We start from the raw sequence: 26,046 nt of genomic DNA, 5'->3' as shown, positions 1-26,046 counted from the left end.
GGCCCTGCCCACCACTCCTCCCCCCACCCCAGCTCTCCCCATTGTTCACAGTGCCCCAGTAGCACTGGTCCTGCCCCCGCTCCTCTGGGGCTTCTCACACCCTGATGCCGCCCCCTGCAACTCTTCTCCCTGCTCTTTTTCACACGGCTTGCTCCACCTCATCATTCAAGTCAAGTTGAAATGCTGCATCTTTAGAGGACACTTTCTCTGAGTAGGTCTCCCTGTTGTTGGCTATCTTTTCATCCAGTTCATTTCCTTCATCTCAGCTCGCAGGGAAATGCATTTATATATTTATCATCTAGGTCCCTAGATGTGTTAGAAGCTTTTGGCCACAGTAACAGAAAACCCAACTCCATTGGCTTAAACACAAGGAAGGTAGTCTAGTGGTAGGAATGGTTTTGAGGTGGGTTAATTCAGTGAGATTCTCAAGGTTTTTAAGTTCCCCCCACCTCACTGCTCTGCCTCCTGGATGTTGGCTTTGTCCTCAGGTTAGCAGGATGGATGCAGCAATTCCAGGCATCACAGTTGGACTTCATGTCATACTAGTAGAGTTTTCTCCTCATTATGGGTCTTAGTTAACTATTGCTGTGTAAGAAGTTATCACAAAACTTAGTTTTCTTTTGTTTTTGTTTTTTTTTTCCGGTATGTGGGCCTCTCACCGTTGTGGCCTCTCCCATTGCGGAGCACAGGCTCCGGACGCGCAGGCTCAGCGGCCATGGTTCACGGGCCCAGCTGCTCCGCGGCATGTGGGATCTTCCTGGACCGGGGCGTGAAGCCGTGTCCCCTGCATCGGCAGGCGGACTCTCAACCACTGCGCCACCAGGGAAGCCCCACAAAACTTAGTTTAAAATAACATTTTAACTGGAGTGGCTTAGCTGGTTGGTTCTGGCAGGTCTCTCATGAGGTTATTGTCAAGCTTTTGACCAGGGCTGAAGTCACCTGAAGGCTTAACTGTGGCTGGAGGATCCACTTCCAAGCTTATTCACGTGGCTGTTGGCAGGAGGCTTTGGTCCGTCCATACGTGGGCCTCTCCATAGGCCGTTCCTAATGTAGTGCTTGCCGTCTTCCTCCAGACTGACCAAGAAACCACATCAGAAGCTGCAGCGTCTTTTAGGACCTCATCTCAGACGTGACACACCACCACTTCTGCTGTATTCTATCATCAGCCCAGCCCTGGTTCTATAAGGGAAGGGACTACACAGGGTGAGAACACCAGAAGGTGGGGGACGCTGGGAGGTCATCTTAGAGGCTGGCTCCCACATGGCATTTTTTCTCTCAAAAGTGAGGGAGCCTTTCCTAGAAACCCGGGGAGACTTTTTTTTGTATCCGCTGGCTGCAGTTGTGTCCCATGCCCGTACCTAAACCAGTCCATCCCGAGGGGCGTGGGACCATCAATTACAATCATGATTCACCCTTGGGCTTAGGAGCCATCTCTGCTGAAGCACAGGGTGGGATCCAGGAGGAAGACAGCCACCTGAACAAAATCAGGATTCTGTCTGGAATGAGGAAGGGGCGATGGGAATGGATGTTGAGTGGATGACTGTGCCTCTGACGCTCACCTGCTAGACTGTCAACTCCACGAGAGCAGAGGCCAAGTCTTTTCCTACTACTACATCCCTGGCACAGAAGCCCCACTGCCTGGTACCGGGTAGATGTAACCATTTATGTTAAATGAATAAATGACAAAAAGGAAGGCCACAGGCAGGATGTCTAGGACTGATACCAGGTAGGGATGAATATCTGCAGGCCCCTGGCTCCTCAAGTTCTTCTTAGAACTCAGGAGGCCACCTGCTCCCAGCCCCACTGCCAGCCCCAAGAAGAGAGAGCACTGGCAGAATTATTCTCATTTTATTTCTGGAGAAATTTGATCAGATGCAATAACACTGATTCCAGGCGAGGGCAGGGGGCATGGGTACCCCTAAAGCAACCAGTATCCTGTGGCCCAAGGTGCCCCCCATCCCCAGACCTGGGTTCCCCCTCAGTCACAGTTAAATAGAGGGAGGAAGATCTCCCCAGGGAGTCTTGGGAGGGTCTGCCTCTTGCACCCACCCCTCCACGCAGAGGAGTCTGAGCACAAGCTATTTACAGTATTCACATCCACTGTACCCCACCAAACCAAGGCAAATACTACAGGTAGCCCTTCCCCATGGGAGGAGGCCAGAGAGGCTGTGAGTGTATGTGTGTGTGTGTGGGGGGGTGTGTCCGCGCGTGTGAGCACACGAATGCACTGAGGGGCTCCAGCCAAAGAGACATCAGTCTATAAGGTGCAGGTTAAAAATAACAGAGAGGACCCAACCCTCAGGGGCCCAGGCCACTTCCAGCTTTGTTCTGTCTCTTTCTCTTGCAGACATCCTGGTAGATGATGCAAAGGAGCCCTCATAGTTGTGCCTGGATCCAAGGCAATCCCTTAAAGGACTTCTGGGAAAAAAGCAGGAGGGGAAACAGTCAGGGGAAACCAGGCTCCAAGCTCAGACGGCTGGGGGTCTTCAGGGTAGAGCTTGAGAGGGCCTCTGGCAGAGCTAGAAGAGAGGGCACGGCTGAGGAGGCCAGGGAAGGCTGCTGGGAGGTACACATATAGGTCCGGGAGACAGGGAAACCTACCTGTGACCTGCGGGGCCTGCACCACAGCTTTCTTGAGGAAGGCTTCTGCCTCTGCGAAGGGCAGGAGTGCCTCTGGAGTTCGGCCCAGACTCTTGTCCCCAGGGGGTCCTTTAGGGGAGAAGCCATTCTCCTGGTGTGCTGGGAGAGGCTGTAGGCCATTCACCAGGGACCCCGGCGACTCCTTGTTTGGCAGGCTGTGGATGCAGAGGCCAACGCTTAGGCACCTCCCAGCGTAGGACAGCCCAGGTACCCCACAGCGCCAGCTTGACCTTGCCTCCCTGCTCTCGGCCCCTGGGGTTGGGAGCTGGTACCTCCACTGAGGCTCCTGGGGGGCCAGCTCCTCTTTCTGCACAGCCTCCTTCTGCAGCCCGGAGGGCCGAGCCTCTATGGCTTTCACAGGGTCTATCCCTGGGAAGGAATGGCCACCAGTTAGGGGCTGGTGAAAGGATGAGGTCTGAGGATCGGGATGGAAACGAGGGGGACAGGCCTTTACCTGGGCTGGAATTGTTGGCCTTTGCCTCCTTTCTGTCCTGCTTCTGCTTTGAAGAGGAAGAGCAGTCAGGCTCAAGGGGATATCTGGCCCCATCCCACTGAGCTGCTGAATTCTTCTCTCCCCAGCCCAGACCCTGAGCAGCCTCCCAGACGGCCTCCCTCCTCCACCCTGGATGCCTTTCCCTAACCTCCCTTCCGCACCGGACCTCCACTCCCAACACCGCTCTTGGAGGCATCCTGACCTTGGTTTCAGCAGCTTCCGACTTCCGAGTCCTCTTCATGATTTCCTCCAGGCGCTGTTTGGAAGCCCCACACCAGTTAGGCCCAAGCCCCGCCCTAACCCTCAACCTCCCACCAGCTAGTCCTGGTCCTGGAGTTTCAAGGCCCTTCCAGCTCGTATCCATTCTTTCCAGGCCAGGAAGCCAACCTCACCCCAACTCCTTCTTGTCCTACCCTCTACAAGTCCAAGGCAGGGCCCACTTCCCAGCCCCACCAGCCCCTCCAACGGAGTGGGGACTGAGCCCAGGAGCTGGCCCCGCCCACTAGGACCAAGCCCCGCCCACAGAACTCCCGCCCGCCGCTCTGCACACCTTTTTGCGCTCCTGCCGCTCCTGCTCCTCGCGCTGGAAGTGCTTTTCCCGCTCCAGACGCTGCCGCTCCGCTTCTTCTCGGGATCGAGCTTCGGCCTCCTCTTTCTGCCAGAGAACCCCGTGAGCTTTAGGCAGCCGGCCTCCAGCTGTCCCTCCCGGTCGGCCCCAGGCCCGCCACGAGGAGGCGCCCGCGCCCCACCCCGCGGGGGCACCTGCTTCTGCAGCCGCTCCAGTTCCTCCTGCTCCGCCTGCGCCTTCTCCCGGGCCTCCTGCTCCTCCCGCCTCCTGGCCTCGGCCTCCCGCTCTGCCCGGGCCTCGGCCTCCCGAGCCAGCTGCTCCTCTCGCATTCGCCTGGGGGACAGAGGAGACTCAGGCTTATACCCAGCTTCTTCTCCAGCCCCTGTAAAGGCCTCCTCCATCCCCGAGGGCGTGCTCACTTGTCCCTTTCTGCCTGCAGCCTCCGCTCCTGTTCCTCGCGCTCCCGCTGCTCCCGGGCCTGGCGCCGCTTCTCAGCCAGGAGCCTAGTGGCCTCTTCTCGGTCAGTCGTGCCAGCCATCGGTTTGCTAGGGGTCACCAGGGGAGCAGGGGCTGGGGGTGAGGTCAAGACTGCTGTATCTGGAGCGGGATCCAGGACCAGGAATCAGCACACACCAGCACAGGCACCTCCATCACCCCTGCACGCCCCCGTGCCTCCTGGACCTCAGGGCGATCCAGGTGGCCCACCTGCCCAACTCCTGCCACCAACTCAGAGCAGTGAGGTCCTCCTCTCTGGCAGGAGCCTCCTTTTGCCAACACCCAGTCCCCAGGCATCTCTGGCAGCCCACACCTCTGACCGCCTGCCCCTCACAGGCAAAGCTGGCTTCTCTGCCCTGCCCACCTTTTGGCCTCTTCTCTCCTTGCCCACCTGCAGGGATCTCCGTGGGTTGCTCCTCCTGGGGCTGGGCTGGGGTGGGTGAGGGCACAGGCGAGGGTGCTGGTGAGGCTGGGGCTGCGGGCTCCTTCTCGTCACTGGCCTTGCCCTTGCTCTGGTTCTTGTCCTCAGGCCCCACCACACTGAGGCTCTCCTTTGCCTCATCCTTCCTCCGAACCCGCCCCTTGGGTGATGCAGTGGTACCTCGAGGGGACGGTGGTTTTGGGGGCAGAGCATGACCTGGCCCTGGGCTGAGGCAGGGAGAGGCAGGCCTGTGCCAGGATGTGGAGGGAGAGGATGGCCGGGCCTTGGATTTGGGACTGGGAGAAAAAAAGAAGAGTTAGACCTTGAGGGCACAGAGTGTCCACGCACACACATGTACACACTTTCAGCATGTCACTTCCTCAGGGAAGCGTCCTCCCCAGGCTTGGGTCAGCACCCCACCTTATGTGCTCTCACAGAAACATAAAATTTCCTTTTAGAGCATACATCCCAGTTTGTAATTACATATTCATTTGTGATTCTTTGATTAATGTCTGTTTCCCCAATAGCCGGTAAGACTAATAAGAGCAAGAACTAGGCCTAGGGACTTCCCTGGTGGCGCAGTGGTTAAGGCTCTGCGCTCCCAATGCAGGGGGCCTGGGTTTGATCCCTGGTCAGGGAACTAGGTCCCACATGCATGCCGCAACTAAGAGTTCACCTTTCACAACTAAGGAGCCTGCCTGCTGCAACTAAGAAGCCCACGTGCTACAACTAAGACCCAGGGCAACCAAATAAATAAACATTAAAAAAAAAAAAGAACTAGGTCTGGTTTGGCTCACAGAAACATCCTCAGCGCCCAGAACAGTACCTGGCAAGGACCATTCATGCATCCAGCAGGTATCTGTTGAGTGCTTACCAGACGCCAGGCACTGTTCTAGGTGCTAGGGTACTTCGGTGATCAAAACACTCCCCCCAACCCCCAAAAAAATCCTCCCTCAAGGAGCTTTCCTTCCAGAGGTGGGTGCCTAACACATATTTACGAATGAATGGCTGCCTGGCTGGCTAGCCAGCTGCCTGGCTGGCTGGCATAGGCAGGCGGTGCCCCACTGCCCAGCCCACCTGAGCTCCGCGTTGCCAGTGGAGAGGCGCGGGCGCGGAGAGGCAGGCAGCGACTGGCGCTTCTTGAGGGTGCGCTCTCGGGCCAGGGCACTCTTCTCCTTCTCGTTTTCCCGCTCCTTGTCCTTCTTCTCCTTTTTCTGCACCTGGGGAGGAGGGTTAAGGAGAGCGTAGAGAGGGGGAGCAGAGGTCAGAGGCGCCCACACTGCCCTGGATGGGATCCCTGTCCCCACCACTCACCAGCGAAGCCTCGGGCCGGAGGCGGGCCGGAGCAGGGCTGCCCCCGGCGCTGGCCTTGCGGCGCTCCCCGGCGGGGGCGCAGCGGTGCCCACTTCGGGGGGCGCTGCACGGTGTCAGGGGGCTGGCGGAGGCCGAGCGAGGGCACACGGGCACGGCTGCGGAGGGATGAGTGTGGTCGGGGCGCGGCCCACTCACGAGGCTGGCCCCTGTCCCGCCTCTCAAGGGGGCTCTCCCAGGACCGTGGCCCCTACCCTGGTCCCGGCCATTTCGGGGCAGGGTGACTGCACTGCGACTCCGTGCCAGGAAGGAGAGGGTGGGCGTCATCAGACGGTCCACAATGCTGCTCTCCCATGGGCTCAGCTGCAGGCTGCGATCTAGGGGGAGATGCCGGGAGAAGCGGGTTACCGCAGGGCCAGAGCAGGCAGAGGCATCCGGAGACCGCCAGGTACCACCCCCATGCTGAGCTCAAGGAGTCTCCTCCCCCAGGAGACCTCTCCCCCCAGTCGTGGGGGCTACACAGGTCCGTCCTGGGGTCTGACCTCCACTGCAGACCCAGGCAACGAGACACTTCCCATGGCAATGTCCTGCAGGGCTAGAGGGTCCCCTCCTACCGCTCTCCCCAGGTGAAAGGGTTCTGCATTGAGTATAGAGAGGAGCCACCCAAGGTTGGTGGCAGACCCAACCGCCCACTTCCATGTCCCACTTCCTGCTCTCAGAGGGCTGGCCTGGGGAGGCATGCCCCATGGATCTGGGACAGTGGGGTTCCTTGTGCTCCTCTGACTGAGGAGAGGCCCAGCTTTTGTGCATCCCATGCCAGGGAGAGGCTGCTAGGGGGGCCTGGCTGCCCTGGGCCACCCTGCTCTGTCCCCTCAGCTGCTGGGTTATTTTTAAGCTTCAGTCAGGTGGGGTTGGTAACAGCAGCTGATTTGGTTGCTAGGCAACAGAGCAACCAAATAAAAGCTGGAGAAACTTATAAATAACTCCTACCATGGCCCCTTCACATGTGAGCACCAGGGCATGGTGGGAACACAGGGGCTGTGCCACCCTCCTTGGCCAAGGCTCTGGAGCCAGCCAAGGCCATGGCTGGGGCTCTGAAAGCAGAGAAGGCAGGGTGGCATGGGCCCTCCAGGGTGGAGTCAGAATAAGAGGGCTCCTCCACACACGGCACCCAGGCTCGTCGGGTACTCGGGGGCAAGGCCACCTGCCTAAGGCTGGCCTAGGCCAGCTGGCTGTGGTTGGAGATGAGGCTGCCTGCCCATTCCCACCCTCCACCGCCAGTCCCACCCCCAACCCACCTGCTCTTGAGGCCCCAGCCAGGCTCTCTGCCTGCTGGGTCACTGCCCTTTGTCTCTGTTCTCCTCCCCTGTGGGGCACACCTCTGTTCGCAGGGCCCAGACCCAAATGCCGGCTCCCCCGAGGGGTGCAGAGCCCCGAGTGGGGTCGAGTGGGGATGGAGACCTGGGGTATGTGAGGGCTCCTGGGACCTGGGGTTCTTGCTGAGCTCTGGATGAGGCTTGGTGGGGACTACAGGAGCTCTGGAGGGAGGAGGGCTGGGCCTTCTCTTACTTCTACTGGGGGAGTTCCAGAGTGTGGCAGAGGACTTTGAGAGCCGCTTGTTGATTATAGAGTCCACGTGTTTGGGCAGGTTTACTGCCGACACGGAGCACCTGCTCCCACCTGGAGGGGAAAACACACGGCATTAGGGCCGGGCCGGACGGGAGCCAGTGGGGGCACTGAGGCCTTCCATGCAGGATGCTCCGCGGGCAGGAGGGGACAGGGAGGAGTGGGCAGGCTAGGAAGGGAAGGAGGAGGCAGACTCGGCTCTGAGAGGACGGGGGCGGGGGGGTGGGTAGGTGACCAGAGACAACCTGGATTGGGGGAGCCGACGGAAAAGGAACAGAGGAAGGAGATGGAGTAAAACTAGAGAAACTACAGCCTTCCTGGCCAGGAAGTCACTCCCTAGGGCTGGGTGCTGCAACCCCGCCCCCATAACCACCCAGCGTCGGCACTTGCTGGCACTGCCCAGCCAAGGCTCTATGGCTACAACACCCACGGTACTGGGACAAATGCAGAGACGTTCCTAAACAGAAGAACCCATGGTCAAAGTCACTCACACAAATCCACATATTCATAGGGACACACAAAGACAAAGACGTGCAGGCCCGGGCATATAGAGTGATAGGTACTTCCACATGCATGCGTGTGTGCAGACATGCACAGATACAGAAACAAAAACAACAGAAAGAGGGTCAGACCCAGATGCACACAGGCACAAATACATTGAAACAACTTAATCATATTTGTAACAGCTAGAATTTGCTGGATGCTTACCGTGTACCAGGCACTGTGCTGGGCACCACACACATGTTACCACACTTGATCCTCCCCAACATCTACCTACAACCTCGGAGGCAAGTAGTACTGTTATCCCCATTTTACAGATGAACAAAGTGAGACAGCAAGAAGTCAGAGGTCACACCACACGTGCCAGAGCTGGGATCCTGACCCAATTCCGTCTGACTTGGGAACCCACACTGAGGTACACAAGGCCACAAACACACCAAGGCAAACACATATTAAGACACATAACGCACAGATCCACGAGCACATACGCCAAAAGATGCACAATGAGAAATAGAGTCTTGCCATTACATAAAGACATCCAAACACAGCAGTACATACATGCCAGCAAAAAGACCAAAATCCGCGATGGCCCTACGTGAAGAAAACTCAGAGACAAAAATCTACCTTCCAAGACAGATACATAAGGGGGTGGCTGTTTTCTTTAAACATCCAGTGTCTGCAGGGTATTAAAGTGCTCTTCTATGTATCAGCAACTAATAGTAATTGACAGGAGCAAAGAAGGCTAATCTAAAATGACAGAGGTTTGAAGAGCAAACCAAATGAAGAGACTCGACCTCTGACTTGATAGTGGAAGTCCTTGTAAAGGACTTGGCTGTACAGACTTGGGTTTACAGATCATTCCAGAAGGCACAAGTCACAGGAAACAGGGCATACCTGCTGCAGGGAGCTGCCAGCTCCTTGCACTGAAGCTGCTCCCTTCCCCCACCTCTCAGGCCCCAACCTCCCCCGCCCACCCTGCGGCCCCTCGGGCGCACTCACTGGTCTTCCGTCCTGGGGAACTGTGGTGCAGGGCCCCTGCCCAGGACCAGCGCTGCTGCCGGATTTCGGCCCACGTCTTCTTCACTGACCGCTGGATGGCTGCCTCATATCGCTCCTGGTGAGGAGGGGGCAAAGGGGAAGGGTCTGGGCTCAGAATCATTCCTCCTACCTGGGAGAAAGGCCCTCTCTCTCCTGGGACAGTGCCTCCCCCTATGATTGAAGACAGTTTGCAACAGATCCCTTTCAACTTGTTCTTGGGGAGCTTTTCACTGTTCTTGACTCATTATCTGAGTGTATGAGCTGTTTCTCTGAGGATGGAGCGGGACTCTCCGTGCCTGGGACTCCCAGGTGGGCCACTGGCACGAGGATCCTGACCCTGGAGCTGTGTTTGCTTTTAGCCTGAGGCCCCGGGGCAGGGCCAGGCTGCCTTTTCCTTCATATCTTCATGGTGCTCAAGCCAGGGTTCTCCTAACTAGGAGCTCGCTCAGCGCACTCAGACAGACACATCTCTGCACACCTATACACACACACGTGGGGCACACACACACACATACGTGTACTGACAGCACAGGGTTACAAGTGCTCACCCTGGCGTGTACAGAACCAAACACATCTGCACAGATGCCCAGATGTAGTACCCATGGCACACAACTGCAGACACATGAACACAGATGTGCATACACACTAAGCCAGTGTGCAGATGTGTGCACACACACGCACACAGATCCACGTGCACCTGGTCAGAATTCAGCGTAAACGCACCTTGTTTTTCTCCAGTTTCTGCCGCTGCCGCTCCTCCAGGGCTGCTCGGCGTTGCTCGGCTTTGAGCCGCTGCTCCTCCAGCCGCCGCCGGCGCTCCTGGAGCTGCTTCTCCCGCAGCACCTTGGCCTTCTCCTCCTTCTCCAGCCACACCGCCTTCTTGGCCGCTGTGGGGAAAGGAGCCCCAGGGGGCGTGAGCAGTCCTGCAGCGCCCAGCCCAGCAAGTGTCTCCTCCAAGTGGCCTTGCCTGTTCCTCCGACCCTGGGTGGGTCTTCCCCCTGCCTGCTTGTGGGGGAGGTGCCTCTGCTCTCAGACTCCGCCCTCAAATTGAAGGGCATCCTGAAGATGGGGTGAGGCCTCAGAATGAGGGCTTCCCCAACGGGAGGCCTGTTTCTCCCCCATTGGCCTCATGGTCTCTGGGCACCGAAGGAGAAACGAGCTCTTTAGTGCCAGATCCCCGTCTGACTTTGGGGTCTGCTGTACAGATACTCATGTACTGTGATTAGGAGCGTGAGATTTGGGGTGAGATGAGGCTTCTGGGTCTGAATCTCAGCTACGCCCCTAGCTGTGTGGCTCAGGCAAAGGATTTCATCTTTCTGAGCCTCTGTTTCCCCATCCTCAGAATGGGTAGAGGGTTAAGTGGGATAAGCGTACTGCTCCTAGCACAGTGCACATAATAGATGCTCCAGAAATGTCAGTGTTACCAACAGGACGTCGATGGTGGTGACGCTGAAGAAGATGCTACTGCTTCCCACACACTTACCCAGGTACTTGGCCCGCTCTTCCCGACGCTCCTTCGCCAGCTTGTGTCTCTCTCCTGCCTTCTTTGCATCTTAATAGAGGGAACAAGAAGAGACTTAGGTCAAGAGCTTCCCCCAAGAGGGGAGTCAGCCTCAGGGCCCTCCCCGAAGGCCTCATCCCATGCCTTTTCTTATCTCCTCCAGGGTAGAGACTCCCTCTTGTGGCATCATCCAGGGCTGGGACTGGGCCCAGGACTAGGGACATCACACATACCTTGCTTTGTGGGAGGGCTGTCGGCAGCTGACACTGCTGTTGGAGATGGCTGGCTGCTCCTTCGAGGAGGCCTGGCATCCCGTGGGCCTGTGGCTGGTGGGGTGGGTCCCCTGATCTTCACTTCTGAGAAAGGGGACTCTTCCTGCTGCGGGGCTGGCCTAGGCCCTACCAGCTCTGAGGGGCTCTCTGGTTCCAGTGGGAGCTGCTTAGGGCCAGTGATGTTCTTCATGGCGGGAGGGGTGTCTGGGGGAGTGTCGGGCACCAGGGCTGACATCGGTGGTGGTGGCGGTGGCGGGGAGGGGTCACCTTCTGGAGAAGGTCTTGGCTCTGGAGGGGTCCTGGCTGCCACATCTGGAAGAACAACACAAGAGAGGAGAGAAAGTCAGATAGAACATCTGTGCCATCAGTTCAACATGTAGCTCTCTCCCTTGTCCAGCTGATATTCATTCATTCATACATGTTTATTGAGTTCCTTCCATGTGCCAGGCCCTCTTCCAGATACTAATGATATAATGGTGAGAAAATGGCCACAGTCCCTGCCTCTGTGGAGCCCACACTCTAGCAGGGCAGACAGACAGATAGCTAGGCGATTACAGTATAGAATAAGTACTATGTCTGGGGTAGCAAAGCAGAGATGGTTAACCTATATTGGAGGGGCTTCCTGCAGAAATTATAGCCAAGCTGAGGTCCAGGATGAGCTGGAGTTGGCAAACCAAGGAAGAGAGGGTTCTGGCTAAGAGAAGAGCATTTGCCAAGGGGCAGAAGGGAACAGGGTGTATCGGAAAAGCTGAGAAGCTTGTAGTAGTTACTAGTGCACCAAATGGTAATGATTGGTTTCCATATCTGCCTCCCTCGCCTTTCTGCTTTACCTTGGGGTCACAGTGCCCATCCCAAGGCCTGGTGCTCAGGGGCTGCCAGTGCTGGGCACAGTGGGATGCCCGTGTGGAACCCCCAAAAGGGTAGGCAACCAGCGACATCCCCTTTGTCATCTTTTTTTTCTTTCCCAACCACCCTCAGATTTCTTCTTTTAAGACACTGATATTTCAGGGTCCCTGTAAAAGACACCAAAGTGCCAAGTAAGGAAAACACATGATTTGGTGTATACATGTTCATGCACACATGTGAGCACAAGTACACTATAGCGCAACAGAAAGACAGGCTTGGGAGTCAGCCTGATGAGGGCCTGATTCTGACTTCACCACCCCAAGACAGGAAGGGCCTGATAACCTTGGGGAAGCCACTCAACTGCTCTAAGCCTCAGTTTTCATATCTGTAAAATGGGGACTATAAGCCCAAGCTGATAGGAATGTCAGTGAAGTGCCTGGAACAATTCATGTGCCAGCAAACAATACTTCCCTCTATTTTCCTGTGGGTCTTATGAAGCTGCCAAAGAGAAGCCTCTGCATGTTGAGCCCTGATGCCATCTACTGCTGCCCTCTGGGCACTGAGGGGATTGGTGGGGACACAGCCACTGCCTGGGCGTAGGGATCAGGGCCAGGGTCCATGGAAAGGTCAATCTAAGGAAGCATTTTTCGCTCTTGCCAGGTGCCTCCACCATGCAGGGTCCTCTGCCCTAGGAATGGTGGCCCTCTCAGGAGGTGACAAACTCCCCATCCCTGTGTGTGACAATGTGTATGCAGGGAAAGGACACTCCCAAGCAGTCAGCTTTGGAACTCTGGGGACCCTTTTCAGGGAGACGGGTGTCCAGTGGGCTCTGAAGAAGGCAGGCTATTTGAATATGTGGCCTCCCCACTAACTGTGTGACCTTGGGCTAGTCACAGGCCCTCTCTGTGCCATAGCTGCTCTTCTGTAAAATGCAGACAGTAGGACTGTGATGAGTGTTAGTGACAACAATAACCGCTAACATGTGTATATTTCTCGAGAGCTTCCTATGTTGAGAGCATTTTACACATATTAGTTTTAATCCTTATGACAATACTTCTGAAGAAGGCACTATAAATATCTCTTTCACACAGAGGAGGAAAGTAAAGCAAAAAGAGGTTAAGTAAAGTAGTTTGAGGTCATTCAACTGGGAAGTGAAGGAGCCTGGACTTGAACCCAGTGTTTGTCACCACAGCCCATGCTCTTAGCCCCACACCCTCCTGCCCCTGTGTCAGGCAGTATGGGGTAACACATGTTACACAATGAAATTATCTGAGGCTCACACTATTTCCCCCTCATTCCTTCCCTTCCAGCTTCCTGGGCTCCAGGCAAGAGCCCCAGCTAAGGCCCTTTTCCCCCAGTGGTCCCTCAAACTCTGCCAGTCCCTAGGCTCACGACAGCTCTCACCAGACCAGCTCCAAAAGGCTGCCTGGTCACTGCTAGTCGACTTCCCAGCCACCCGCAAACTCCTTTCCAATTCCAATGGGCAAAACAACTAGTGGCAACCATTTAGTGAGTGCTTACTACATACCGAGAACTGAGCTGGGCCCTTTGTATCCCCATCCTGCATCTTCATATGAGCTCTGAGAATCTTATCCCCATTTGACAGATGAGACTATCAAAACTTACCCCACTAAGTGATTTGTCCAGGGTCATAGAACTAGTATGTGGCAGAGGCAGGATTGAACCCAGGGCTGTCTGGGGCCAGAGGGCCTAGGTATGTAGGTATCAATACAAAGCTTGAAGGCTGAGGTTGAGGCCTGCTTATTGCCATTCTCCTAGCACCTGTGCCTGCTACATGTGTTGCAAGGAAAACTGGTAGGCGGCTGTTTGTCTACACCTAGGCAAATCACACCCACCAAGCAAGACAGTGAATTTCCAACTAGCTTCTTTTTTTTTTTTTTTTAAAGCACTATTACTTTTTTTTTTTTTTTAATTTATTTATGGCTGCGTTGGGTCTTCGTTGCTCTGCGCAGGCTTCCTCTAGTTGCAGTGAGCGGGGGCTACTCTTCGTTGCGGTGTGCAGGCTTCTCATTGCAGTGGCTTTTCTTGTTGTGGAGCATGGGCTCTAGGCTCTTGGGCTCAGTAGTTGTGGCTTGCAGGCTCTAGAGCGCAGGCTCAGTAATTATGGCACACGGGCTTAATTGCTCCGTGGCATGTGGGATCTTCCCAGATCAGGGCTCAAACCTGTGTCCCCTGCGTTGGCAGGCGGATTCTTAACCACTGTGCCACCAGGGAAGTCCCCCAACTAGCTTCTGACTAGCCCTGTGAAGGGAGTCTCGGAAGAAGTAGAGGGATGAGGCCTGGAAGGGCCTGCACCTGGGCATCAGATGCAGCGGGGTGGAAAGGTCTTGGGCTTCAGAGTCAGACAGGCCTGAGTAGGGAATTCCAGCTCTGCTGTGGGACCTTGGACAGGCCCTGAACCTGTCTGAGCCCCAGTTTCCTCAGGCTGGGGCCTATGGTGTTGGGACCTATGGTGAGTAGGTACACCACCTCTGGCACCTGACAGGGGCTCAGTAAGCAGCACCTGCCTGGAAGAATTGGTCCACTTCTTCCCATCTCTGCGACAAGCGCCCACGTGGGTCAGGCCTTCACGCCCACTGCTCCATGACACTGCTCTTCTCAAGGTCACCAATGACCTCCGCATTGCTAAGTCAGCAACCATTTCCTGGTCCTCGTCCTGCTGACCTGTCAGCCGCATTTGACACAGTTGATCCCTCGGTGCTCTTTGAACTTTCTTCAATTGGCTCTGAAGACAACAAGCTCTCCCGATTTCCTTCAACTTGCTGGCTGTGACTTCTCAGGCTTCTTTGCTGGTCCCCCCTTAACTTCCTAACCTCTTAGCACCGGAGTGCCCCAGGGCTCCGGTGAAGACCTCATCTCTTTTTGGTCTACACGTACTCCCTTGGTGATCTCATCCAGACTCATGGCTTTAAATACCATTGCTCTGCTGATGACAACCAAATTTATACCTCCAGCCCAGACGTCTCCCTTGAGTGCCAGTTTAGCTCATGCAACTCCCTACTTGACACCCCTGGATGTCTTACTGATGCCCCCAATTTTTTTTTTAACATCTTTATTGGAGTGTAATTGCTTTACAATGGTGCGTTAGTTTCTGCTGTATAACAAAGTGAATCAGTTATACATATACATATATCCCCATGTCTCCTCCCTCTTGCGTCTCCGTCCCACCTTCCCTATCCCACCCCTCTAGGTGGACACAGAGCACCAAGCTGATCTCCCTGTGCTATGCGGCTGCTTCCCACTAGCTATCTATTTTACATTTGGTAGTGTATATATGTCCATGCCACTCTCTCACTTCGTCCCAGCTTACCCTTCCCCCTCCCCGTGTCCTCAAGTCCATTCTCTATGTCTGTGACGCCCCAAATTTAACATCCAGAACTGAGCTCCCGATCTTTCTCCCCCAAACCCTGCTCCTCCTCCAGTGTTCCCCATCTCGGTCAATGGCAACCCAGTCCTTCCAGTTTCTCAGGCCAAAAATCTTGGAGTCATTTTAGAATCTTTTCTTCTTGTCTCACAGCTCACATCTAATGTCTCAGTAAATCCTTTTGGCTTCACATGCCAAGTATATTCTGAATCCAATCACTTCTGTCTCCACTTCTATCATCGTGGTCCAGCCACTATCATCTCTCATAAAAGCCTCCCTGCTGCCATTCTTTGTTCCCCTTTGGTCTTTTCTCACCACAGCAGCAGAATGATTCTTTTCAAGAATAAGTCAGATCAGGAGTTCCCTGGTGGCCTAGTGGTTAGGACTGCAGGCTTTCACAACCGTGGCCCACGTTCAATCCCTGCTTGGGGAACTGACAAAATCCTCCAAAGACGCCCCACCTCAAGGGAGGAAAAACCAAAGGCATCACAATGGCCTCCAAGGCCCTTGGGGATCCTCACTCTCCAACCCATTACCTCTTGGCCTCCTCTCCTCCTCCCCTTCTCCCCCTGCTCCATCTCTTCTGGCCATTGTTCCTTATTTGTGACAGGCATGCTTCTGCCTCGGGGCTTTGCCCTCGCTGTTCCCTCTACCAGAATTCTCTGCCCCAGGATCTTGCATGTCTCACTCCCTCACCTCCTTCAGATCTTTACCCGTATGTGACTTCTCATTCGAGCCTTCCCTGATCCCCTCCTTAAAACTACAAACTGTAGTTGAAGTCTCCCTCCCCTTTCCAACTGTATTCTTTTTCCTTCCAACTCTATTTTTCCCAGTAAGCATTAGTAGCACTTTAACACTGTCCCACCCCCAGAAGGTAATCTCCATGAGGGCACACATTTTTGTCTACTTTGTTTAGCTCTTCTATTTCTAAGGCCAACAGAGCCTGGCACACAGGTGCTCCACAGCTATTTGTTGAATGAATGTATCAATGAACTCCACCCTGGCAGATACCATCAGCACCTCTCTTCCTTGGATGACTGCAAACTCCCCCCACTGTCCTAGCCGCACCCTTTCCCACTCTGCTCTTCACTGAGCAGCCAAAGTAATTGTTTCCAAATGCAAATCTGGCCATGGTATTCTTCCCCACTGGAAGCTTCACAGTGACTTCTCCTTGTTCTGAAGAGAAAGACAAAATTCTTGAACCCAGGCTGCAAGTCTGGCAGAGTCTGAAGCCCCTGTCTCCCTCCCGATACCTCTTGAGTCCCCACCTCTGCTCCCCGGCTCCCCACTTGCTCTCTACACTCCAGTCACACTGACCTTTTAATTCTGATAGCCTTGTACACTCCCTCTGCCACAGGGCCTTTGCACATGCTCTTTTCCCTCCATCTTTTCTTATTTAACTCCCATTCACCCTTCAGGTCTTCGCTTAGGCATCACTTCCTCAGGGAAGCCTTCCCTGGCCTCTCTGAACAGGGTAAATTCCTTCATTATATATAGTCATGGCTTCATGTGCCTCTTGTTTGGAGCACTGTGACTGTTACGATTTTATACTTCCTTGTTTGGTTCTTTTGTTATTGTCAGCCTCCCCCTAAGGGCTGGGCCGCATCTGCTCTGCTCGCCACTGCTTCAGCAGCAGCTACCGTGGTGCCCAGTATGTGGAGACCGTCACGAAATGCTGCCGAATGAGAATAGAGCACTGTACCAGGAAGCCACCCTCACCTAAAGCAGGTGCACAGAGAAGGAGATTTTTGCTCTGATAATGAGCAAACCCATGTTGCAATTTCTTGCAAAGGGATGAGCACTTGAAGGGAAGCAAAACAACTCCCCCTCAATTGAGTTTGGGCAGCTTATTGGACTAAGGTAGTCAGGGAGAAGTTAATAAAAGTAATTAATAATGAGTGTTGACTCCAGCAGTTCAACAGGAAAAACTTCCCAAGAGGCAAGTAGCACGTTTGGAATTCTTCTTCTGACCTGGAGGACTATTGACCCCGAATCCAAATATTTTCCTCAGAATTATGCCAACCCTGATGAAATATCATTGGGACAGTGTTATTCAGAACAAATTATGTTAAGCCAAATTAATTCCTTGGTTAATTATCTATATGGTGTGGTTAAACCAATATCTGATTATTCCCATTTTCAATCATCAAATGTGATCCTTCAAGCCACCTCATTTTATTGTATTTTTGTGTGTGTCAAATTGTGAGGTTTTATTTTGCTATGCTGATATCTACCAGAAGTACTTGTTAAGAACTGGATAAGTGACAGATAGTTTGTATTCATTTCTTGGCACAAAGAGCATTAGCAGGGCAAAGGTGCAGGAGCTGGTTGCAGGGTCAGTAAGTCTAGTCTTCTCAGAAGACCCAAGAAGGACTGCAGAGAGATCGGGGCCAAGTCTCTCGGAGGGCCTGTCACATGTCTCAGGGTGCTTACTCCCCATCTCCACCCTCTGGGCGCTGGCAGGCCTTTCCTCTCATCCCTCCCCAACAACTGCTCCTGGGCCAAAACTCCTCTCACAATACCGATAACTCAGTCTGCCCTTTTGTCTGCCTGCTGCCCCTGCAAGAGTTGGTGGCGAGAATCCTTTTTGCAGCCCAGAGCTTTAGACAGGACCTACCCAGCACAGAGTAGGAATTCTGTGTCTGTTTAATGAACACCTGCATGGATGGATGGATGGATGGATGGATGGATGCACTGTGGATAACATAGTAAAACCCCAAGCTGCTCCAAAGTCTAGCCTCTCTAACCTTAAATGTCTTTACTATATCAGAGCCTTGTATGTGCCCTGCCAGCTCCTCAGCCCAGTAAGGGAAACACAGCTGAAGCCCTACAGTACACCAGGCACCTTCCCTTATCTCATCTAGTTCTTATTACAGCCCCAAAGGGAACGTGCTATAGGGGCCCCCGTTCCCCAGGTGCGAACACTTAGACAGGTTAAGTGAACTGCTCACGTCAGTGTCAGAGGTAGGACAGGGCCCAAGGCTGTCTGATGACAAAACCCTTATGTCACACTGTTTCTGGTGGGTGTCACATCACCCCTCCCTAAGGCTCCTGCCTGTTCCCTGAAGAAGGAAGTGATTCAGTGGTTCCCCTGGGGAGGTTTCCCCCATGAAGACGAAGGGTGCAGGTGGGGCAGGCAGGCACTGAGCTCAGAGGGCAGGAATGCAGGGAAGGCAGGCGCCTGCCCAGGCTGGCCACCAGGAGCCAAGAAGTGGGGCACCTGAGCAGGTGTGAGGGCGAGTGGCCCTCCTCCAGGAGGCTGAGCAAGGGAGTGCCCAGGGGAGGGGCTGCACAGACAGCAGAGGTCAGCATCTAGCTGACCCCTAGCCAGAGCCTTCCTGGCTCTCGTAGCAGCTCCTTAGGTGGCAGCACTGGACCAGACAAGCGAAGACAGGGAGGCCGACAGAGGGACAAAGACACACACGCAGACAGAGGGACCCAGACAATGTGGACAGAGTCTGCGTAATGGCTAGAGACAAGACACGTTTCTTGTCTCTCTCCTGTTACATACAGAAAACAGACCTACTGGGATTCAGAAATCTGCGCGCACGCGCGCACACACACACACATGCAGTCAGGCACCCCCTCCGAGGCACAGACAGAAACCTCAGAGATTCATACAGCGCTCAGGGACGTGATGTCCCAGTACATTTACACAGCCTCATCCAGGTCACTTCGGCCCTGTCCCTCTGGGTACTCCTTTACCTGGGCCCAGGGAAAGTCCAGTTAACTGCAGCAACAGCTAATGCTGTGTCAGGCACAGCTAAACACCTTAAAGCTTCAGTCCTTTTCATCTTCACCACAATCCTATGAGGTCGACATTATTACCCCATTTGACAAAGGAAATAGATTCGGAGAGATTAAGACACTTGCTGGTGAGTAGCAAAGCTGGGTTTGGGTCCCAAATCAGGGTGACAGTCTGTTCCTTCACTCTGCTACCCAAAGGGGGCAGCCTCCTGGGTTTCCTCTCCTGGAGAGATCTGGGCTGGGAGGATGGGGTGGGCAGGAAGGACAAGCCCTGGGAGATGCCTGATCATGGGGCTGGGACAGAGGGGAGCCTTAGGGGGCAGCATTACGCCCAGCCGGGACAGAGCTGAGCCAGCTCTGAAAGGGAGTGAACTAGGAGAGGGACAGCCTGCTCCGGTGGTCCTCCAAACCTGGGCCACAGGCCCTTCGCAGCAGGGCACTGGGGCCAGGCCGTGGGCCTCTGTGGGTGATAAAGCCGGGATCCCACCTGAGACTGCAGATCTGAAGAGCTCTCTGGCCCGGTTGGTGGCCATTGTTCCCAGCCTCCAATCAGGAGCACCCACTTCCTGTTATTTTAGGCGGCAGGAAATGACCCCATCCCACAGCTTGGGCCCTCCCTCAGCCCCAGCAGGGCTGCCCACGCTGGGGCCTAGAAGCTGAGGACCGAAGCCCAGACTTAGACCAAGGCCTGAGGATGGCCTACTGGCTGAACAGTCACCACTGCCTGAGTCCAGGGCCTCCTTCCGGTCCGACTTGCTCAGATTCCAACCCAGCAGGAGGCACAGAGGACCCAGGGCTCTGCTGATTCTACCTCTGCCTGCCAGAGAAAAGATCACAGGGTCCCTAAAACCAAGACGCCCATAGAAGACCAGTCATGCAAGGACAGTGGGCCAGACTCTATCACCAGCTGGCTTGGCCATGCTAATTCAGCATAGAGGTTTGGTGCACAGGCTTTAGAGTCGGATGGACCTGGGCTCAAATCGTGTTTCTGCCAGTACCTAACTGTGTGACTTTAAGCAAATTACTTCCCTCTCTGAGCCTCATCTATAAAATGAGGATATGGGACTTCCCTGGTGGTCCAGTGGGTAAGAATCCGTGCTGCCACTGCAGGGGGTGCGGGTTCAATTCCCGGTCAGGGAACTAAGATCCCACATGCTGCGTGGCACAGCCAAAAACGAAAAAGAAAATTTGAATAAATAAATAAAATGAGGATAATACTAGTCCCTACCAGGATAGTTCTGAGAATCAAATGAGACAATGCACGGGACGTACTAAGTGTTACGTGTGGCACAGAGAAGGTCCTTAATAAACAGGGGTGGGAGATAAAGTAGGATCACCAGGAGGGTCTATTCTTTGCCCATATCTCCTCTTATAACTGGGGAGGAACACTAGATACCAGGTTGTCTACCCCCTACCATGCTCTCTGCTCCCCTCGGGGCAGAGCTGCAGCTGAGAGGTGATGGTGGAGATGCTGAAGGCTGTGCCCTGGGGTGCCAGGCAGAGCTGCCACCTCCAACAAAGCGGCATTATCTGGGCTGGCTCGTTGGCTGCCTTACCGGCCCCAAGGCCCAGTGGGGACCCAAGGACATGGTCCCCAGCTGCTTGAGGCCAAAATCCCAACATTAATCAGAACTGAGACCTGCCCTGACCACCCTCAAGTGCCACCACCCCAGCCTGGGCCCTGCTTTCAGTTCCTTCCCTGCTCCCTCAGCCCTGCCCCACCACCAGCTGATGCCCATCCCTGAGGAGGAGGAGCTGGGGGAGTGAACTGGCCTGGTGCCCCTTCCTCCTTATTTGCATATGCATGACTGCACATTAGGAGCTCATTAGAGGCCTCATTATTGGGCCCACCAACCCAGGGAGGGACAGAAACTGTCAGTGGGAGCTGCCAGCCAGGCTGGCTGCTGTATGTAGAGAGGCAGTCCATTTTCTCATCCATTCAGGTCCACGTCAAATGCCTCCTCTGTGAAGTCTTCCACAAGCAGATTCCACCAACCACTGTATCACTGTTATACCTGGACTTCCCAGCAGTGAACACATCGGCTTCCCCCACTGGGCTAGGAGCTCCCTGAGGGTCGTGACTCTGATTCACTTCTCTGCCATCTGTACAGCCAGCACCAAGCTGGCACATGGCGGGCATCAGTATGGCTGCGCTGGATGGCTGCACCCATCCCCTGGGTCTCTCTCCTACTCCCAACTGCCCCACTTCAAGTATGGGGCCCTCTGTTCCCCAGATACAGCTTGGCTCATGTCTGTCTAGAACGCACCTCCCCCTTGCTCTCTGGCCTACATTTACCTCCTGAAGTTCTAATTAATCACACCTCCACCTCAGGCCTCTGAAGGAATTAAAAATAATAACAACAAAAATAAATAGCGTTTATTGAGCATTGACTACGTATCAGGGCCTCTCCTAAGTGTCTTATGCGTTTCTCTAACTTAATGATCCCAATGTCTCTATGAGATAATTTCCAGCATTACTGTCATTTTATAGATGGGAAAATTTAAGACTTAAGCAAATTACCTAAGGTCACACAGTAGTAAGTTACGAAGGGGAGACTTAAACTGTTTGATTTCAGAGTCTACACTCTTAAGCAAACTGACTCCCAATTCCTGCCCTCACTTCCTCCATATTTCGTACCTCGCTGCTGGCACCAGTTCCAATAAGCATAACGACAATAATGGCAATAACACTGTATTGCAGGTGTCTGTGTGCCAGGTTCCTTTAGGTACATCACCTCTGACCCTCACATTAACCCCACAAGGTGGATAATACTACCTCCATTTTCCAGGGGCATAAACTGGCCAGAGGAGGTTAAGTCACTTGCTCCAGTCCACACTTGACCCCTGCTGCATGCTGCCTCCTGTTAATGCTCAGTGTGCAAAGGGAACTCAAAGAGGGCAGGAATCACATCATACACACTCGGTGTCTCAGACCCATGCCTCAAACTCTCACAAGGGCACGTGTAGTGGACAATTCCTTTACTCCCTGGAAGCTCTTGACTCACAAGGGCCCTTGTCACCTTCAGCTTCTCTGTGTAGGGACCAGCCACCATCCTGACCCAGGTTCTCAAGTAACTCCATCTAGGTCCCTATGTGTAGAAGTCTTCCTAATCCAGGACCCTGTATGCAGGACCCACTCAGGCGCCCCCCAATACAGCCAAGCAACCCGCCCATGCCCTCACGTTCAGTCCAGACATCCCACTCCAGTGCCCTGCTTATAAACCAGCTACTCACTCCAGCCCTCATCTCTGGCCCAGTAATCACCGCCATTCAGGCCCCGATGTACACACCAGTGCCAGAGACCCTCAGCTGCAGAGGGCCAGTAAGCAGATGGAACTGACCCAGCCTAGGCCTCCCTGGGTCCCCTCTTAGGCTCAGCAGAGCCAAGACGGACCAAAGTGCCATTGTTCCAGCACAGCCTACAAACCTCCCGAACCACAACAGTCTGACAGCCTCCCCTTTGCGTCCTCCAGCTCCCACACCCACAGGATCCCCTCCAAGCACCCACACTGGCATGAGGAGGATCCCACCCACAGCCAAGAGGCTCCACCTTGTCCTGCACTCTCCGCACCCACAGACACTGTTTCATCCTGGGCCCATGGCCCAGGGGGCAGGGAGGTGACAGGGATTAGGCTCTAGGACTCTAGGGAGGTGTGGGGTTGGGGCCACCTCCCCCCTGAGTCAGTGGGAACAGGACTTAGGTCCTCAGTAATCAAGCTCTTCCCTCCCTTTCCAGGAAGAAAGAGAAGGAGAAATCCCTCCCTCCAACCCCAGGCCCAACCAGAAACCTGTCCCCACCCCCTCATCAGCTGCTCCCAGATCCGAAAGGGATTTGCAGAAGTCCTGGGCACTGGTGGTTGGTGGGGTGAGGGGAGGGGAGAGAGCTTTGATGGTCTGGGGCCTGGAGAGAAAGAGAAAGAGAAAGAGGGAGGGAGGGAGAGAGAGAGAGAGAGAAAGAGAAAGAGGGAGGGAGGGAGAGAGAGAGAGAGAGAAAGAGAGAGAGAGAGGGAGAGGGAGAGAGGGAGTGTGTGTGTGCGTGCGTGTGTGCGTGTGTGTGTAAGGGGGGTAGGTATCAGAAGCCTCAGCCTGAGGAATGATGTGGCAGGTCCCTGGAGTGCCGGCCTCAAGCCTTCACCTCATTCTCCAGGGAAAGACTCAGGACTGGAGAGGCTGGGAAGGAGGGCACCAGGGTAGACAGATTTACTTCTGTCCCCTTCCTCCCCAAATCGGCCTGGGTGGGCTCCAGAGTAGGCCAGGCTGCAGGGGAATCGGCCCACTCCCCAGCTCCCGCCCTCGCCCCAAACAATGCCGCCTCCCCCTCCCCCTCGCCTTTATCCGGCGGGTTACTTGGCAGCCGCCGCTAGAGACCTCCCCTCCCCTCTCCTCCCCTCCCGGCCAGCCCGCAGCAGCAACAGGCCCTTTGCGCGGCAGCTGGAGGGATGGGGTGGGGGCGAGGTCTGGGCTAGGGCCTGGGCGGTGGGGGGGGGGGGGGGGCGCCAGGGCCTAGGCTTCGGTATGCAAGGCTTCAGGCCTGAGAATGTGGACCCCCGACACACACGTTCAGGCTGGGGTCACACGTGCCCACCGGGGATGGGGAGGGGGACAGACGCCCCAGCTCAGGAGAAGAGGATCTTCAGGGCCTGGGGTGGATCGGGAAGAAGGATAAGGGCAGGGAAGCCGAGGTGGCACTGGGCTGGGGCGGAAGGGTCACCAACAACTCCACATTGGGTTCCTCGCGGATCCTGGCGCCCAGGACGTCCCAGCGCCCGGGATGGGGGAGGGGGCAGCTGTCAGAAGATGCGTCGGTGGCCCAGAGCCGCCGACGCCGCTGCAACCTTTATTTTTGAACTTCCAAGTGGTCAGAGGGCTCGGCAGGGGAGGGGTCCCCGCCGACCGGGCCGGCCTCATCGTCGGCCTGTCCAAGGCCCCACGATCCCCCTCTCTCATCTCGCCTCTGGCATACCTGGGGCTGCGCCGGCACCGGGCTCCGAACGTGAGCCGCTCTCCATGGCTGCGGCGTCACTGGGGAGTCCGGGATTTCAGCAGCGGCGACGGCGGCGGCGGCCAGCGGCCAGGATAGGGGTCCCGCGGCGCATCACGCCCGGCCCGGCCCGGCGGGCAACGATTCGAAGGCGGAGGGAGCTCCGGGGTAGGTCGAGGCTGGCTCGGCTGGTGGCCTGAGGGCTCGGAGTCGCCGGCCGCCCAGTGTCTGTCGGCTCCGGCCGCGATCCTGCTCCTCGCCCAGCGCCGGCCCAGTCCCCGCCGCGGCCCAACCCTATTGTACCGCCCGGGCTGGGCCTGGCCTCGCCGCTGGCGCGTACCAAGTTGGATGCGGGGAGGGCCACCCCCGCAGTGCCCGGGACCTAGCGGCCGCGAGCCCGCCCCACCCGCCCCGCCCCCGCTCTGGGGGCGCGGAGCCTCGAGCCTGGGGACGCGGCCGCCGCGGAGAGGACGCCACGGCTCCCGGAGGACGCCCGTCGAGCTGTCTCCCCCTGCGGCGGCGCGTTGGTACGCTCCGCAGCGCGAGGCGACTATGTAGGGAGCGCTCTGGTGACTCACCCGCCGCTAAGACTGGGGGGAGCAGGGGGGAGCTGGGATGGAAGCCCCCAATCCCACCTTGGAGCCTGGAAGCTCCGGCTCTGGGGCCTTGGCGGCAGCTTCAAGTCCTCATTCTCTCCCAAACCCACCTCAAACAAAATCCTCCCGGGGGACGTCGGGAGACCTGAAGGAGGGTCGCAAGGAGACCCCTAAAAGGGCTAATGCTTTCTGTCCCCTGGTGATGGCTGGGGTGGCGAGAGGCCCGGCCCGAGAGCCTTGCTGCCGCCCTTCCTCCATCATCGTACGGTTGGTGTCTTCCCTGCTCCTCTGGGGTAATTACAGGCCTGCACCACCGCTTTACCCAAGTCTCTAATCTGCTGGGTCTCTCCCGACTCCAAACTGGGTGGTCCTGACCCTGAGCCTTCCCCACAGACGACCCCTTCAAGCTCCCCTGAAGGATTTTCTCCCCTGTGTCCTGTCGAAGGAGTGAGTGGGTCCCTTCTGATTCCCCTCCTCCAAGAAGTCCTTCCCAGCACGGGGGAGTGGATCCCCGAATCCCCTTTTTAGTGCCAGCTGAGGTGGGGCCTCATGCCAAGTCGGGCCCAGCCTGGGCAGAGAGGGGGGAGCTTGCTGGGAAGGTGGATCGATGATGGTGCTGCAGGGACTGACTGAGGGGTGGAAGGAGCAGACGCAGCTGGGCCCTGCCCACCCCATCCCTGCCCTTTGTCCTGACCTCCAGAAGGTCAGTTGTCTAGTTCTCCATTGCCCAGAGATCAGGCCCAGCGATATGTTGTCCTCCTGCCCCCCTTTCCTGCCAGTGTCTCCTTCCTTTGAGCAGCTCCAGAGAGCAGTCATTTCAAGGGGGAGGGTTGGGAACAAAAGTTCTGGGTCTCAGGCAACCTGGGAGCAGACTGTCCTGGGAGGAGTGAGTAGATGGGGGACTGAACCCTCTTCGAGGGCCAGGGAGGGAATACTACCTTGCCCAGTCCCAAAACATTAGAAAAGGATGATGCTAGAAGGCCTGCAGCTGGAGCTGGTAACCTTAAGCTACTGTCTTAACTTTTCTGAAACCCAGTTAGCTCACCTATAAAATCAGGAAAATAATAATACCATGAGGTATCATGGGGTCGCTGTAAAGGTTAAATAAGGCAACACAGATGAAGTGCTTAGCACAGAGCCTGGCATATAGGAAGTGCTTAACAAATATGATGATGATGATGGGCATTCAAAAGTAAAAGCAGATTAGGATGAGGAGCAGATCCCCCATCTTTGTTGTCAGCCATCCCATCTGCAGGGTGAGGGGACCATGTGGATGGTAGAGTCCAGCACTGTCCTTTGTGAGGTCAGAGACCTCAGGTTCTGCATCTTCCAGAGCTGACCAGGCCCACTCTGAGCCAGGTAGTGACTAGACTCAGAATTCATGAACAGAACCCAGTAGGGGAGAGCCATCTGGGATGGTTCTTCCCCACCCCCACGCACAATCTTGAGGATACAGTAGGGACAAAGACATATATTGGTGGGAATAGTGAGATACCCTCTGTAGCTAGAGCTCAAGAACAGTAGAGGGGGAACATGCCACGGAGCAACTAAGCCCATGCGCCACAACTATTGAGCCTGTGCTCTAGAGCCCACGAGCTACAACTACTGAGCCCGTGTGCCACAAC

General features: G+C 55.5%; 1 protein-coding gene across 10 annotated transcripts; it reads right to left on the bottom strand.

Moving 5' to 3' along the window:
* Positions 1-1,829: 1,829 nt before the first annotated feature.
* MAP7D1 (MAP7 domain containing 1) lies at positions 1,830-24,169 on the bottom strand. Of its 10 annotated transcripts, none has more exons than XM_060089491.1 (18): positions 23,808-24,168; positions 10,828-11,178; positions 10,577-10,645; positions 9,817-9,980; positions 9,055-9,169; positions 7,498-7,608; positions 6,183-6,305; positions 5,932-6,086; positions 5,695-5,837; positions 4,561-4,913; positions 4,121-4,298; positions 3,896-4,034; positions 3,684-3,788; positions 3,336-3,389; positions 3,095-3,140; positions 2,913-3,009; positions 2,602-2,795; positions 2,425-2,519 (listed from the first exon to the last, which is right to left on the bottom strand). In XM_060089491.1, the coding sequence occupies exons 1-18, from the start codon at positions 23,851-23,853 to the stop codon at positions 2,446-2,448; spliced, it is 2,517 nt and encodes an 838-aa protein (XP_059945474.1). In that variant the 5' UTR covers positions 23,854-24,168; the 3' UTR covers positions 2,425-2,445. The 10 variants fall into 10 exon arrangements, with proteins under 10 accessions (XP_059945473.1, XP_059945474.1, XP_059945476.1 ...); XM_060089493.1 differs by having other exon boundaries at positions 4,588-4,913; positions 23,808-24,167; XM_060089494.1 differs by having other exon boundaries at positions 3,095-3,137; positions 4,588-4,913; positions 23,808-24,166.
* Between the last annotated feature and the right edge of the window lie 1,877 nt (positions 24,170-26,046).

This window comes from Mesoplodon densirostris, chromosome 2 (assembly GCF_025265405.1).
Source record: "Mesoplodon densirostris isolate mMesDen1 chromosome 2, mMesDen1 primary haplotype, whole genome shotgun sequence".
In the NCBI taxonomy this organism is placed as follows: Eukaryota; Metazoa; Chordata; class Mammalia; order Artiodactyla; family Ziphiidae; genus Mesoplodon; species Mesoplodon densirostris.
This window is presented reverse-complemented; position numbering and strand designations above follow the sequence as displayed.